At 36.6% G+C, this 14,090-nt stretch overlaps 1 protein-coding gene and 1 long non-coding RNA gene across 15 annotated transcripts in view; one reads left to right on the top strand and one right to left on the bottom strand.

Moving 5' to 3' along the window:
- The window catches only part of LOC309866914, a 135,428-nt gene that overhangs the window by 3,082 nt on the left and 118,256 nt on the right, over positions 1 to 14,090 (bottom strand). For 3 of the 6 annotated variants that reach the window (XR_014312878.1, XR_014312879.1, XR_014312881.1), the window contains one exon: positions 14,023 to 14,083. The exons of the other annotated variants lie outside the window; for them this stretch is intronic. This is a non-coding gene — a long non-coding RNA (uncharacterized lncRNA). The remainder of the gene's footprint in view (positions 1 to 14,022; positions 14,084 to 14,090) is intronic. 6 annotated transcript variants of the gene reach the window in all.
- The window catches only part of LRRC9 (leucine rich repeat containing 9), a 115,251-nt gene that overhangs the window by 7,253 nt on the left and 93,908 nt on the right, over positions 1 to 14,090 (top strand). For all 9 annotated transcript variants that reach the window (XR_014312863.1, XR_014312864.1, XM_082734955.1 and 6 more), the window contains exons 7-9: positions 3,591 to 3,773; positions 10,883 to 11,038; positions 13,519 to 13,715. Coding sequence is in view for 7 of the 9 variants with exons in the window: in XM_082734955.1 (XP_082591081.1) it covers positions 3,591 to 3,773; positions 10,883 to 11,038; positions 13,519 to 13,715 (536 nt within the window). In the remaining 2 variants the exon portion in view is untranslated. The remainder of the gene's footprint in view (positions 1 to 3,590; positions 3,774 to 10,882; positions 11,039 to 13,518; positions 13,716 to 14,090) is intronic.

Below are 14,090 nucleotides of genomic sequence, written 5' to 3'. Positions count from 1 at the left end.
CCCCTCGCACTGCGTCTCTGACCACAGCTTCTACCACTTTCCCTTTTGTTTACTCCCTTCCAGCCACTCTGGTCTCCTCACTGTCCTTCAACATAGCTAGTGCTCTCACCTTGGGGCCTTTGCACTTGCTCTGGGATATTCTTCCAGTAAATATCTTCATGGCTTATCACCTCATTTCTTGCAGGATTTTGTTCAGATGTTCTTAGTGATACCTTTTCTGGCCAATTTTTGTAAAATAGCAATAACCCCTACTGTCCTCCCTAACCTGAAGCATTGCCATCACACTCTTATTGCTTTTTCTTCTTGGCACTGATCCACATCCCTTACTAGAGTACAAGCTCCATGAGTGCAGGAACCTTGCCTATTTTGTTCACTGCTGTATCTACAATGCTTAAAAGAGTACTTTACATGTAAAGTATCAATAAACATTTGAATGAAAGAGAGGAAAACAAAAAGACTTAATGTTTATGGCATGTAGTGTAGGTGAAAACATACAGCATTTACAATTTTGACAGTGTCCAGTTGAAAGTGCATACGCAAACACTTCCTCTAGACAGTAACAAAGATGAATAAATTCACTATAAAAATGATTTTGAATTGATCATTATGAAAATACACATTTGCTCACTCAGAGAAGACTATTAGATACCAAAAAGTTATAGAATGAGACAGAATGTTATAAGCACTTTAACCAAAACTTTTAAAAACATACTAAGTTTAAACAAAATTTTATTGGTCAAATTCAAGAGGAAGTATTTGTTGTGAATACTGAGGGGCTGACAGAATTTCAGTAGGCATTGGAGGAGGATCTTCTATAATGCATTCAGAGGGACTCTTGATCTTGGGGTCATGAGTTCAAGCCCCACATTGGGTATAGAGATTACTAAATATATATATACATGCAGTGGGAAGTAGGCATTCTAAGATGGGGAGAACAATATGCATGGAGATATGGTGGTAAGAAATCAAGGGGTATATTTGAGAACATCAGCAGAAGAGAGCAGAAGGAACTATGAAAGATAAATTTGGAATGCTGTGGGAGGCAATTTTTAAGCTAACTTATGAGACATGAGTAGGAGGTGCCTAGGGAAAGAGCATTCCAGGCTACATGTGAAGGACCTAGTGTGGGGGGGAAAGAGCATGGCAAATTCAAGAAACTAGAAATCTGTGGCTGGAACAGAGTGAGGGAGAGAATTTATGAGTTGAAGCTGAAGAAGATAAGTCCGCAATGCTATGAAGATAAGGTTTTGTCCTATCCTGGCTAGCATGTGGTGCTTCAGCCTTGTGGTGCAAAAGAGCATAGCTGCATAGGAAGATCTGTCTCTTGCAGGCCTGCCATAAGCCAGAGGCAGTCTTATTGAAGTTTAAATAAAATAATAATGTAAGGCTCTTAGAATAATGGCTAGCACCCAGTAAGTACTCAGTAGATCTGCTATTTTGTGATTACTATCACTTGAATTACATTAACCTATTCTGTTTCAATCTACTCATCAAAAAAATATGGGTAAAAATTGGACTGTGAAAATTTATTATATGGCATAAAATAAAAAAGGTTCTCTGTAACAATGTTTTAGAAAAACACTGAAACATGATTCACAGCAACTTTTACTATTCTGACAGTAAGAATGTCCCTGAAACACTATTATCTTGAATTTTTATCTCTAATTTTTCCACCCACCTTAAAGATACTATACTGGCGGTGATGGAATAACTCCTGTGCTACTTTCCATCCATAATAGGTACCATAACACTAATTTTCAGTGAGATTTTGTGCTTTCATAGACTGCAGTGTCATCTGATTTTTAGATAGGTGGGGGTAGGGTAAGACTTCAGAGTTCCTACTCAGAGTTCAGAGTTCATGGAAAGATTAGAGAGGAAGTATTTCAGAGCAGCTCTGCTTAGTCTGACTTCTGTCATGAGCCCAGTACTAGCCTCAGTGCCAGCCAGCAAGCCAAGTTCTCACTTGGCCAGAGAGAGTTCGGACACACATCAGCCACCTGACCCTGTCTTACTTTTGACTTTACGAGCTTGACTTCACTGCTTACTTCCCTATTCCATTTGTACTTTATCTTCAGAACCATTACTTCCTGGATTTTGCTTTGGATTTCCCTTAACTCTGATTCTGACTCTACTAACTAGCATTACATCTGTTTAAGGCCAACCCCACCACAGTACCCTCCTCCGCCAGGCCTCTGTCGTCAGTTCTTCTTTAGTTTTTTCAACACTTAAAAAATATAACCACCATTCCTAGCTTAGAGACTGAGGCACAAAGCCTACATAGACCCTTAGCTTCTAGACCTGTGTATATGTAAGCGGTGAGATAAATTCTGTAACAAAGGTAAACCCAGTGGCTAAGAGAGTTCATAGTAGCAGCATCTGCCTCACGCTTGGGCGATGAAACAAGACTCCCAGAAAAGATGGTACTAGACTGAGTCTTGACAGATTGAGAGGTAAAACTGGGATGAAATTCAGTTCACTCAAAGGCAGCAGCATGAGAGAAGGTATAATGATAAGTCAGGGTCTAGCACATTCTACAACTTCCACTTGTATGGTTGAGCCAAAACATGAAATGTCAGGTTTGAGACAGAACAGACAAGACCGAAGAGTTAAGCAAGGGCCAGATGCCAAATAAAGGAAGGTGTAAACAGTGGCTTAAGCCTCAGGATAAAAGATGTTCAGGAGAAGCACTTGTCTAGATGTGCATTATTAATCTACCCCTACCCCCGACCTGCACAGGGTGTGAGGAAAATGAGGTCCTCAAGAGAAACCTAGGTTTCAGTTGCCTTTAAATGGTAGGAAGGACATTTATAGAAAAACAGCAAAGAAACAAAAACCCCTAAAAATCAGGAAATCAATGGTGATTATAACAGAACAGGGGTTCCCTAGCCTTGATGAGAAGAGAAGATTTGGTGGCCCAGAAGAATGGTAAGCAATGTTCCTAGAGTGCAAAGTGTGGGAAATGGTAACAAAGGAAGCAGGAGACCTACAGATACACTGGGGAGGTTTGTTAGCAAAGAGGCTGTGCAGAGGAGGCAACGTTGTCTTAATAAATGAGCTCAGGTGACTGGCTCCAAGGTCCCAGTTATGGAATATATGTTTAGTAAATATTCAAAGAATATTTACTATATTTCTATATTCTTTGAATATAGAAGAATCTGCTTTCAATTATTGCTATCTATTCTTCATGTACTTGACATTTTTCACTAGAGAAAAAAAATTTATCCATCTAAATCACTTTATTTTTTTAAAGATTGATTGATTGAGTAAGGGAGTGATTTGACAGAGAGAGACACAGTGAGAGAGGGAACACAAACAGGGGGAGTGGGAGAGGAAGAAGCAGGCTTCCCGCCGAGCAGGGAGCCCAATGTGGGCCTCAATCCCAGGACCCTGGGATCATGACCCGAGCCGAAGGCAGATACTTAACGACTTAACTAAGCCACTAAGGCACCCCTAAACCACTTTAACATGTTTAAGCACATAGTAAAATGCATGACCTTAAGTTATGGGTGATCTTAAGTGTTCAAATGCCTCCTTTAGAAATGGGACTGTTGCCATTAATTAATTGAACATTATCATTGCTGTTGTTTTAGGACCTCACTAACTTGACCAGGCTGTGTCACTTAAAGGATTTGTGTCTGAATGATCCTCAGTATAAAGCCAATCCAGTTTGTCTGCTGTGCAATTATTCTACACATGTATTGTATCACTTGCCTAACCTTCAAAGACTTGACACGTTTGATGTGTCAGCAAGACAGATCAAGGAACTGGCAGATGTAAGTGCATCCCTAATCAGATATCTGTGACTTAAGTTTAATTAACTGCTTCTTTCTGGCTGTGTCCACATATGGTAGGTGGTATTATCTTGTCAGTTCTTGTCACTAAATCTGCTTTTGCCCCAGTGAGCTGGATATTTCACATAAATGTATATAAATAATAATATTCGTACTAGAATCTCAAATTTGATGACAGTACTGGAAGGTGAATTAATAGAAAAGCACAATTTATACAAAACAAAAGAAATCTGAAAGATTTTCATGAGTCCTAAGAATAACTGATCTAGTGCTATAGATATGAAAATTAATAAGGATTAGCTAATGTAGAAATGAAATAAGTAAACCTCTCATTTGGAAAACTATATATCAAAATTAGAAAATGGCCATGGTTGATGGTAGTATGCCAGGATTAGGTCGATTTTAATCTAATGGAAGATGGTTTGGGGTTCCTTAGAAGTACAGGTGGATCAATCCCCACACCCCCCAAATCTTGAAGAGCTCTCACATCTTGGAGACAGCCATTCCTGGTCTGTTAACTGACAATGAACCTCCCAGTAAAGGGGCTACTTTCACATGCCATCAAAGAATTGTTTCAGATTGGAGTGCTTAGGAACTCGCCATATTTATTAATAGTCTTTCCACACTGTATTTCTTCCTCTCCTTACAGTCCAGTGTGCCACATTTGTTCATCCAGTTAACCATCCAGTAAATAGGTTTTGAGCATCTAGAAAGTGCCAAGCATGAGCCCTCCCATCTTTTCCTTGTGGCTCATCTATCATCTCAATATAAACCATGCCTTTATCTCTTTATCTTGTTCCTCTTCTCTTACTAGCCTGAGGATGTATTCTTAGGTTCCATTCTCTCCTCTCTTTTTTCCATAACTTAGATTATCCTTTCTCCCTCCCCAACCTAAAAATGAGTTGTCTTGCAGCATCAAGCAAAGGGCTAGAGTTCTTGTCTACTAGCAGATGAGCAGAGTCATTGGAGATTCAGGGAAGAATGTCTTCTCTAACAGTGTTAAGTCAAAAATAACAGTAAGACTTCACAATAACACATTTTTTGAAATATCCATATATCTGCAGAGTTTTACATTAGGCAGTTTCTTCAAAGGTGAGCTGGTAGATGCTTCATGAAATTACATGGCTTATTAACTTATCCAACAAATATTTAATACCTGTTACATTCCAGGCACAGCTCAGGCCCTAAAGATATAGAGTGACTGAAGCCAACAAAATCCCTGCTGCTTAGAGTTTACATTCTTATGAGAGAAGACAAATAATAAGCACCTAAGTAGGAAAACAACTAGTACCTCAGTAGTGATAAATGTTATGGAGAAAAATAAAACAAGGGTGAAGAAAATAGAATTATTGGTGGGGGCAGCAGGAGGTGTGTTGGCTATTGTATATAGAATTGTTGGGAGAGGATTTCCTCAAGCAGCACTTAGGCCCTAGAGACCTGAAGGAAGTAAGTGAGCAAGCTTTTTAGGGATCAGCAAATGCAAAGCACTTGAGGCAGGAGCATGCCTCTCATATTTAAGGAACAGGAGGTTAGTGTAGGTGGAGCTGAGTAAGTGAGAGGAAGAAAAGAGATGAAGACAGGAATGGCGGAGGGGGAGATCATATGAGATTGTAGGATGTTGTAAAGATTTTGGCTTTTACTTTGAGTGTGGTGGAGTCACTGGAAAATTTCAAAGAGGAGAGAGAAAATGACTTATGTTTTAAAGGGATCCTTTTGGCTAATGGATTAAGAATAGAGGATTTGAGGGAAAAGGCGAGTTCAGAGAAACCAGTTAGAGCCCAGTCACTGGGATGAAAGGTGTTGATGGTTTGATACAAAGAGTTAGTGGAGGAGATGGCGAAAAGTAGTCACATTCTGTAGTAGTTAGAAGGGCGGAACCCATCTGGATTTGCTGATAGTTTGGATGTGAGGTGCAGAGGAAAGAAATAGAGGAATTCCAAGTTACTGGCCTCAGCAACTAAGGAGGGAAGAAGTTGCTCTTAATGAGATGAGGAAGAATAGGGAAGGAGTAGGTTAAAAGGAAAAATCATGGGGCGCCTGGGTGGCTCAGTAGGTTAAAGCCTCTGCCTTCAGCTCAGGTCATGATCCCAGGGTCCTGGGATGGAGCCCCGCATTGGGCTCTCTGCTCGGCAGGGAGCCTGCTTCCCTCCCTCTCTCTGCCTGCCTCTTTGCCTACTTGTAATCTCTGTCTGTCAAATAAATAAATAAAATCTTAAAAAAAAAAAAAGGAAAAATCATGGCTTAATTTTAAGCATGTAAAATTTTTTTAAAGATTTATTTACTTGAGAGAGAGAGAGCATGCCCACATGCAAGTGGGGGAAAGGGTAGAGGGAGAGGGAGAGAAACAGGCTCTCCTCTGAGAGCAGAGCCTGATTCAGACTTGATCTTATAATCCTGAGATCATGACCTGAGCCAAAATCAAGTCTGACACTTAACTGACTGAGCCACCCACCCAAGTGCCTCTTAGGCATGTAAATTTTGAGCAGTCTTTTGAGCATCTAAGAGGATATGTTCAGTAAGTAGTTGGGTATATGAGTCTGCTATTTAAGAGAGTTGCCAGGGTTGGAGATACAAATATGAGAGTTGAAGGCAGATAGATGGTGCATAGAGCCAGGGACTGGAGAAATCACCCAGGGAATGGTGTAAATGGGGAAGTGTGTTGGTTGGGTGTTAGAGACTGGGGAGAGAAGAGGAACCTGGGGAAGAGATGGAAGAGGAGAAGTAAGAGAGGTTCTTTTGACATTCTGCCTAAGATTGTCATAACATTTGGTTTAGTCTTGTATATGTCAAAGTACTATCATTAAAAGAATAAAATAAGGAATTGTTACATCATTCCTTATATCTTCTCTTTCTTTACCCTTTTAAGGCAAAAATAAGATATATAATATAGCTCAGGTTTTTATTTAGATCAAGATGACTTTTCAAATTCAAAGTATTTTTATTTAAGGATTGCATATGGATTCCCAAGATACTTTTTCTTCATTACCATTCATAAGAAGACAGGTTGTGCCAGGTTGTAGGAATTCTCCAGTGTGATAAGCCCTTGAGCAGAGAGTACTGTTGATTCTTCAAATTTTCACCCATGACTGTGAGTCATTTATGTATACTATAAGTGACAAGTAAAGTCAGGAGGATCACCATGGAGTCAGCATGGGAAAGAGGGAAGAATATGGGAGTTCAAAACAGAAGACTTGGATTCAAGCTCCAGATGTATCCATTGCAACCAGTCACTTGGCAAGGCCTTTCCCTTCCCGAACTTCAGTTTTCTGCACTATTAATATAGTGATAATAAAAATAGTCCCTGTCCTGTTATTGTAGAGATGCAGTGAGTTAATGGGCATAAAACCCATTTTAATTGTTAAATACTATAAAAATAATTACTATGAAACTTAGTTGAGCCTATGACTTTTCATTCTTTTTGGTAATCAAAGAAGCAAATGGAACGAATTTTGTTAGTATAAACATGCGACTGGATTTAACATTACAGTTAGACCATTAAAAAAAATTCTTACTGTAATAAATAAGTAATTCTACCAAAGTGGAACTGAGTGAAAAATGAGTTCAATATTCTCAAAAGTCCAAACACAAAAAAGCAAATTGAGTATAGTAGCCTACAAAGTCAGTTTGCCACGTATTTACAATTTACAACATAATCTTCTCCGCTTTTCCAAAGTGTTAGTATATACCCTCAAGCACGGACAAAAAAAACTCTGATAATTCTTATTTATTGTTGTAACACTATAAGTGATTTTGAAAGAGTTCAGGAATAGTAAAATCTCACAATGTATGTTCCTAAATCCAGATATAGGTATATCCCCCCCCCAATTTATTAAATTTTTTATTTTTTTATAAACATATAATGTATTTTTATCCCCAGGGGTACAGGTCTGTGGATCACCAGGTTTACACACTTCACAGCACATACCCTCCCCAATATCTATATCCCCACCCCCCTCTCCCGGCCCCCCTTCCCCCAGCAACCCTCAGTTTGTTTTGTGAGATTAAGAGTCACTTATGGTCTTAATCTTACAAAACAAACTGAGGGTTGCTGGGGGGAAGGGGGTTGGGAGAAGGGGGGTGGGGTTATAGACATTGGGGAGGGTATGTGCTTTGGTGAGTGCTGTGAAGTGTGTAAACCTGGCGATTCACAGACCTGTACCCCTGGGGATAAAAATACATGTTTATAAGAGTCAATTATGGTTTGTCTCCCTCCCAATTCCATCTTGTTTCATTTATTCTTTTCCTATCCCCCAAACCCCCCACGTTGCATCTCCATTTCCTCATATCAGGGAGATCATATGATAGTTGTCTTTCTCTGATTGACTTATTTCGCTAAGCATAATATCCTCTAGTTCCATCCACGTTGTCACAAATGGCAAGATTTCATTTCTTTGATGGCTGCATAGTATTCCATTGTGTATATATACCACATCTTCTTTATCCATTCATCTGTTGATGGACATCTAGGTTCTTTCCATAGTTTGGCTATTATGGACATTGCTGCTATAAACATTCCGGTGCATGTGCCCCTTCAGATCACTACGTTTGTGTCTTTAGGGTAAATACCCAGTAGTGCAATTGCTGGGTCATAGGATAGCTCTATTTTCAACTTTTTGAGGAACCTCCATGCTGTTTTCCAGAATGGTTGCACCAGCTTGCATTCCCACCAACAGTGTAGGAGGGTTTCCCCTTTCTCCACATCCTCACCGGCATCTGTCATTTTCTGACTTGTTAATTTTAGCCATTCTGACTGGTGTGAGGTGGTATCTCATTGTGGTTTGGATTTGTATTTCTCTGATGCTGAGTGATGTGGAGCACTTTTTCATGTGTCTGTTGGCCATCTGGATATCTTCTTTGCAGAAATGTCTGTTCATGTCCTCTGCCCATTTCTTGATTGGATTACTTGTTCTTTGGGTGTTGAGTTTGCTAAGCTCTTTATAGATTTCGGATACTAGCCCTTTATCTGATATGTTGTTTGCAAATATCTTCTCCCATTCTGTCAATCAGACATAGATATATTCTTAATAAAATATAGAAGCATGTAGAAGAAACTGTGCAGGGATATACTAGAAACTGAAATCCATAGATATCTGTGGAAGGTGGGGGCAACTGGGCAGATGGGTAACAGGTGTGGGAAGTAGACTTTTCATTGTACACTCTTCAATTATTTTGATGTTTAAAACATGAATATATTATTCAAAAATAAAAATTAGGGGTGCCCGGGTGGCTCAGTTGGCTTAGCCTCTGCCTTTGGCTTACATCATGATCTCAGGGTCCTTGCTCAGCAGGGTTTCTGCTTCTCCCTGTCTCTCTGCCCCTGTCTCCCCCTGCCCCCCACTAACTTGGGCTCTATCTCTCTCTCTCTTGCTCTCTCTCTCAAATAAAACTTTTAAAAAGATTAAAAGCTAAAGAAAAACAGTATTTTTTGTCCCCCCCACTTAAGGGATTCCCAGGTTAAATTTAAATTTCAGGTAAGCAACAAATAATGTTTTAATATCATACTTCTTAAACTTAGTTATACTTATTCACTTACACTAAAACATTATTTACTGTTTACCTGAAGTTCAAATTTAACTTGGCATCTTATATTTTATGTAGCAGTCCAATCTCTATCCAGGTTCTCTCATTTTAGAATTAAACAGAAAATTTTTTAGCTGCCACTGACTCAAAGCATTCTTTATTGTATTTTCCATTTTCTCCAAATAGTCAAAAATTAAGAAACACTACTTGCCATTCCCTTTTTTCTTCTAATTCAGTTGCACTTCCAAAATAAGCTCTTCTTTATCGAGAGTTTTTTATACCTTAATCATCCTAAAACACTTTCCCCCCACGAAGCGTTCTGTGTTATTAATGCCTTATTTTTTTTTTAAAGATTTTATTTATTTATTTGACAGAGAGAAATCACAAGTAGATGGAGAGGCAGGCAGAGAGAGAGAGAGAGAGGGAAGCAGGCTCCCTGCTGAGCAGAGAGCCCGATGCGGGACTCGATCCCAGGACCCTGAGATCATGACCTGAGCCGAAGGCAGCAGCTTAACCCACTGAGCCACCCAGGCGCCCTTAATGCCTTATTTTTTGCAGAGGAATTTAGTCATTTCAATTTCAGAACTTCATAATATGCATGGGCAAGGGAATTCTTTTGGCCTCTTCATCATGCCATGTATTTGAGTCTATTCCATCTTTTACATCAAATAATTCTTTTGGGATTTTGATGATCCACACAGTGCCAAATAAATTACATAACAATAGCTTGCATCTAGTCCAAAATGGTGTACAAGGCTTCCACATTAATTGAGGTACAGTTTTCCTAATAAAGAGAAATGCCTTCATTATTTCAGGTAAACAGTGAAATCTAGGTCACATTTAATAGTGCATTTGATTTGTTTATATTTTTCCTTAGCTAGTTCTTCTTGACTAATATTGCTTATGAGTATTAGCTGTATTAGCATAGCTGGTGTATTTTTCAATAGTAGATTTAATCTATTTATCATCATGTATTTATTAATAACTGGGTGATCCATTGGTATTAAGGTATTCTAGGTAATGGGTAGATGGACAATTTAATCATTTGCTCAATCTAAAACAAGTTTATTTAGAGCATCCTTTTAGAGAATTGGGCGAAAAAACCATCAAATCCATGATTTCTTAACCATCTGTTTAAAAACTCAATTGGATAATGTTACACTTGCTTTTAATGCTTTTTGATGTATTTTTCCCTAAATTAATCAAACAGAGATAATGTAATTATGTATTTGCTTCAGTAGTACTGCTTCTTTTGCAAAATGATATGATTTTATAAACTGAATTCTATCTGGAGGCTCTTAACATTGTCATCTTCGAAATAAATGTGAATATACCTCACACTTAAATATCCACAGAGAAAATCTTTGGAATTTTATATTTTGCTTATTAAGTTTAAACATAGCACTCTGTAGCCATTATCATTTCAACTGGCATCATTATTAGCAAATGCGCCTGCAAAACTTTCCAGTGGATTATATAGAACATATCACACTCCTGTAATGCCACTAATAATTACTTTTAATTTTTTTTGCTCCAGCTGATTTTTTGTGTATTTTCCCCCTTACTTTTAGACCACAGCAATGAAAAAAATAATGTATTACAATATGCGTATAAAAACTGTTCAGAGGCATCTTAATGAAGACCTTGAAAAACTGAATGATCGAAAATGCAAATTACAGAAGTTGCCAGAAGAACGCATAAAATTATTTAGCTTTGTGAAAAAAAATGTAAGATTTAATATAAAATTTCAGTGGCCATAGCTTAAGAAAACTGGTGATAAGACAGCATTTCTTTTTAAATTTTATATATATAATGCTTTCATGACTACTTCCAAGTTTGCCCCCAAATTTTTTATTCCATTTGCTTGACTAAACTTCATTGTGTGCTTAGAAGTCTGCAACCATAAAAAGATACAGGCTTGTTAATTTATAAACATTTTAAAAAGCTGAGTAATTCAATATAATTCCAAAAGTTATAAAGATCTATTTCTGCTGCATTTTTATTAGACACCTTAAGGCTGTGCTCAAAATTCATATTTTTGCCTAAAGTGCTAAAATACCCCTTAACTAATATTATTAAGATATTAAGACAAGGTAGGAACTTTAAATCAAGCTATACTTCGGTAGTTATTTTATGTGTGCTTTTTTAACTTGGAGTAAATTGGATTTCCTTTACCAAAAGTAGACTCTGAAAAATTAAGGATTATTAACCTCAAAATAGAAACTTTGTATATATTAGAACTTACTGTATTTTTTTAAAGGCAAGAAAATATAATCATTCAACAAATGGTATCAAAACATAAACAATTTGGGAGTAGGGGAATTGGACTTCGTTTACGCTTCACCAAAAATAAATGCCAGTGGGGAAAAAAGAACTAAATGTAAAAATTTTAAAAACCCGAAAAAACTGAAGAATATATAAATGAATATGTTTACCTGACCTCAGCCTGCTGAATAAAAGAAATACTAGAAATGATAAAAGAACAGAGTGTAGATTCGATTGCAAAAAGTAAAAGTAAAATGTTTGGTACTTAAAAAAACATCATTAATAAAAGTAAACAATAAATGACAGTCTGAAAAATGTCTTCAACAAACATTCTGGACAGATGTGATATCCGTAGTATAAAGAGTCGTAAGTAAAACAAAAAGCAAATATTCAAATAGACAAACCAAGCAAAGCACATAAATTTTAATTTTACAAAAGAAGAAATAAAAAATGACTGATAAACATTTGAACAAAGAGCTCAACTTGATTATGAATTTTCCAAATGTGAATTAAGATAACAATCATTTTTGCCTATAAAATTGTCAAAGTATAAAACATCATAGTACTCAGGCTGGTAAAGAGGTGTGTGACACTACTATACCACCAATGGAACATAATTTGGGTCGTATGTATTCACAGCCTGAAAATGCTTGTAGCATTTGACCTAATAAATCTACATATAGCACTCTATTCTAAGGATTTGGATAAATATTTACATAGATATGATATTGATCAGTGTACTATTAGTGACAACAAAAAACTGGAAACTTGCCTAAATGTTTAACCAGAGAGGAAGAATTATTCATTCTTAAAATAGAATAGTATACTACCATTAAAACCCAAGTCTTTTAAATATATTTAATATTTTAAATAAATAAATAAATAGATTTAATATTTATAAATACATTAATTATAGAACATATAGATAAGTTATATATTTCTAATATAAGCAGGTTTTAATTAATGGTATAATAGAAATTTATCCTTAAAGTGAAACATTAACAGAATTTATTTTTGAATAAAAAAATGAACCAGTATATGGAAATCACTTTATATCTACTTTTATGTGGAAATGAATGTATTCAGTAAGATTGCAAATGTGAAAAATAATACCTGTAGATAAGATAAATTATAGACATTTTTATAAATATGCTGAATTTGTTTTTTAACAGCTGGATATAGCCATTATAGAGGGGGGAGAACAGATAATTAGTTAATTTCTTTTTATATACACTTCTCCATGTATAGTACAATTTATCTTGAAATCCTGCTAGGCAGAGATAAGGCAAGACAAGTGAGGCACTCACTGTGTGCCCAAAATCTGTGTGCTAAAAACCTCGGTAACCACAATAAATCATGCCTAGTGCAGTATTTTTTAAAAATGCAAATGAATGCCAACAAAGCCCATTATGAACAAGAAAAAACAAAATATCAAAATTTTAGACAAAGACCTTGCTATGCTGAGCCATATATAGGAGACTGTGGCAAAAAGAAAAAATAAGCATCCCTATATACATGTTTTGTACATATGCTATGGTTGATTTTTTCCCAGAATATCAAAGTACTTAAAAAAATATTGAAAAATTGAATAGAAGTCATATTAATTTGAAGTTTAGGTATTTTAATTATACCAAAACCAGTATTTGTTATAATTTTACTTTAGCTTTATAATAGAAACAAACCCGTCGCTTAATATTTAAAAATCCATTTCTTTGCTTTTCTCGTTGTCAATTTTAAAAACTGCCATATATTTAAGACTGTCCCTTGGTCAAGATAAATTGGCTAACTAAACTTGTACCCAGGTTGTAATCACCCATTTAGTATGTTTTTATGAACTTTAGCCTATTTATTATCTAGATTTTTATTTTATTAATTTAAATTAATTATATATTTAATAATTCCACTAAAAATGTTTTGCTCTCTGGCACACTGATTTCAACAGCTGGAACGAGAACTTGCTGAACTCAAGGGATCTGGCAAAGGGCACAATGATAGATCCAATAACAATAAAGTAACTGAACTTGAAAAATCAAAGAACTGTGAAACTGTCACAGAAGAACCAAATCTTCAACAGAAGATACTGACCAAACTAAATGCCTTGAATGAAAGGGTAACATTCTGGAACCAAAAATTAGATGAGTATGTTTTATGAATTACCTAGTTTTTCAAATTTGAAAATGAGAGAATAGAATGTTCTAGACTATCAGTTGAGCTCAGTTCCTTTCTTCATGAGTGGAAAGAATTATATTATGAAGGAAAACATGGAATGTGTTTTCAGTCCAGTTCCCAGTAGAGCTAGACATCATTGGTTCAAAGCTGACACATGTTGTTTTTCCAGAGGCAATACTTACTTAGGCATAGCGAACTTCCCCCAACTGGCTTCCTGTCACATCACTGCTATAGTGTTTGCAAACAAAACAGAGCTGCTACTGATGCAAAAACTTACCACATTGATCTGACTGAGCAAAGCATATACACAGTTGTCCGGAATCATGTAGAAACAAACTCTGGTTT

Source organism: Mustela nivalis (genome assembly GCF_964662115.1).
Source record: "Mustela nivalis genome assembly, chromosome: 6".
Lineage (NCBI taxonomy): Eukaryota > Metazoa > Chordata > Mammalia > Carnivora > Mustelidae > Mustela > Mustela nivalis.
This window is presented reverse-complemented; position numbering and strand designations above follow the sequence as displayed.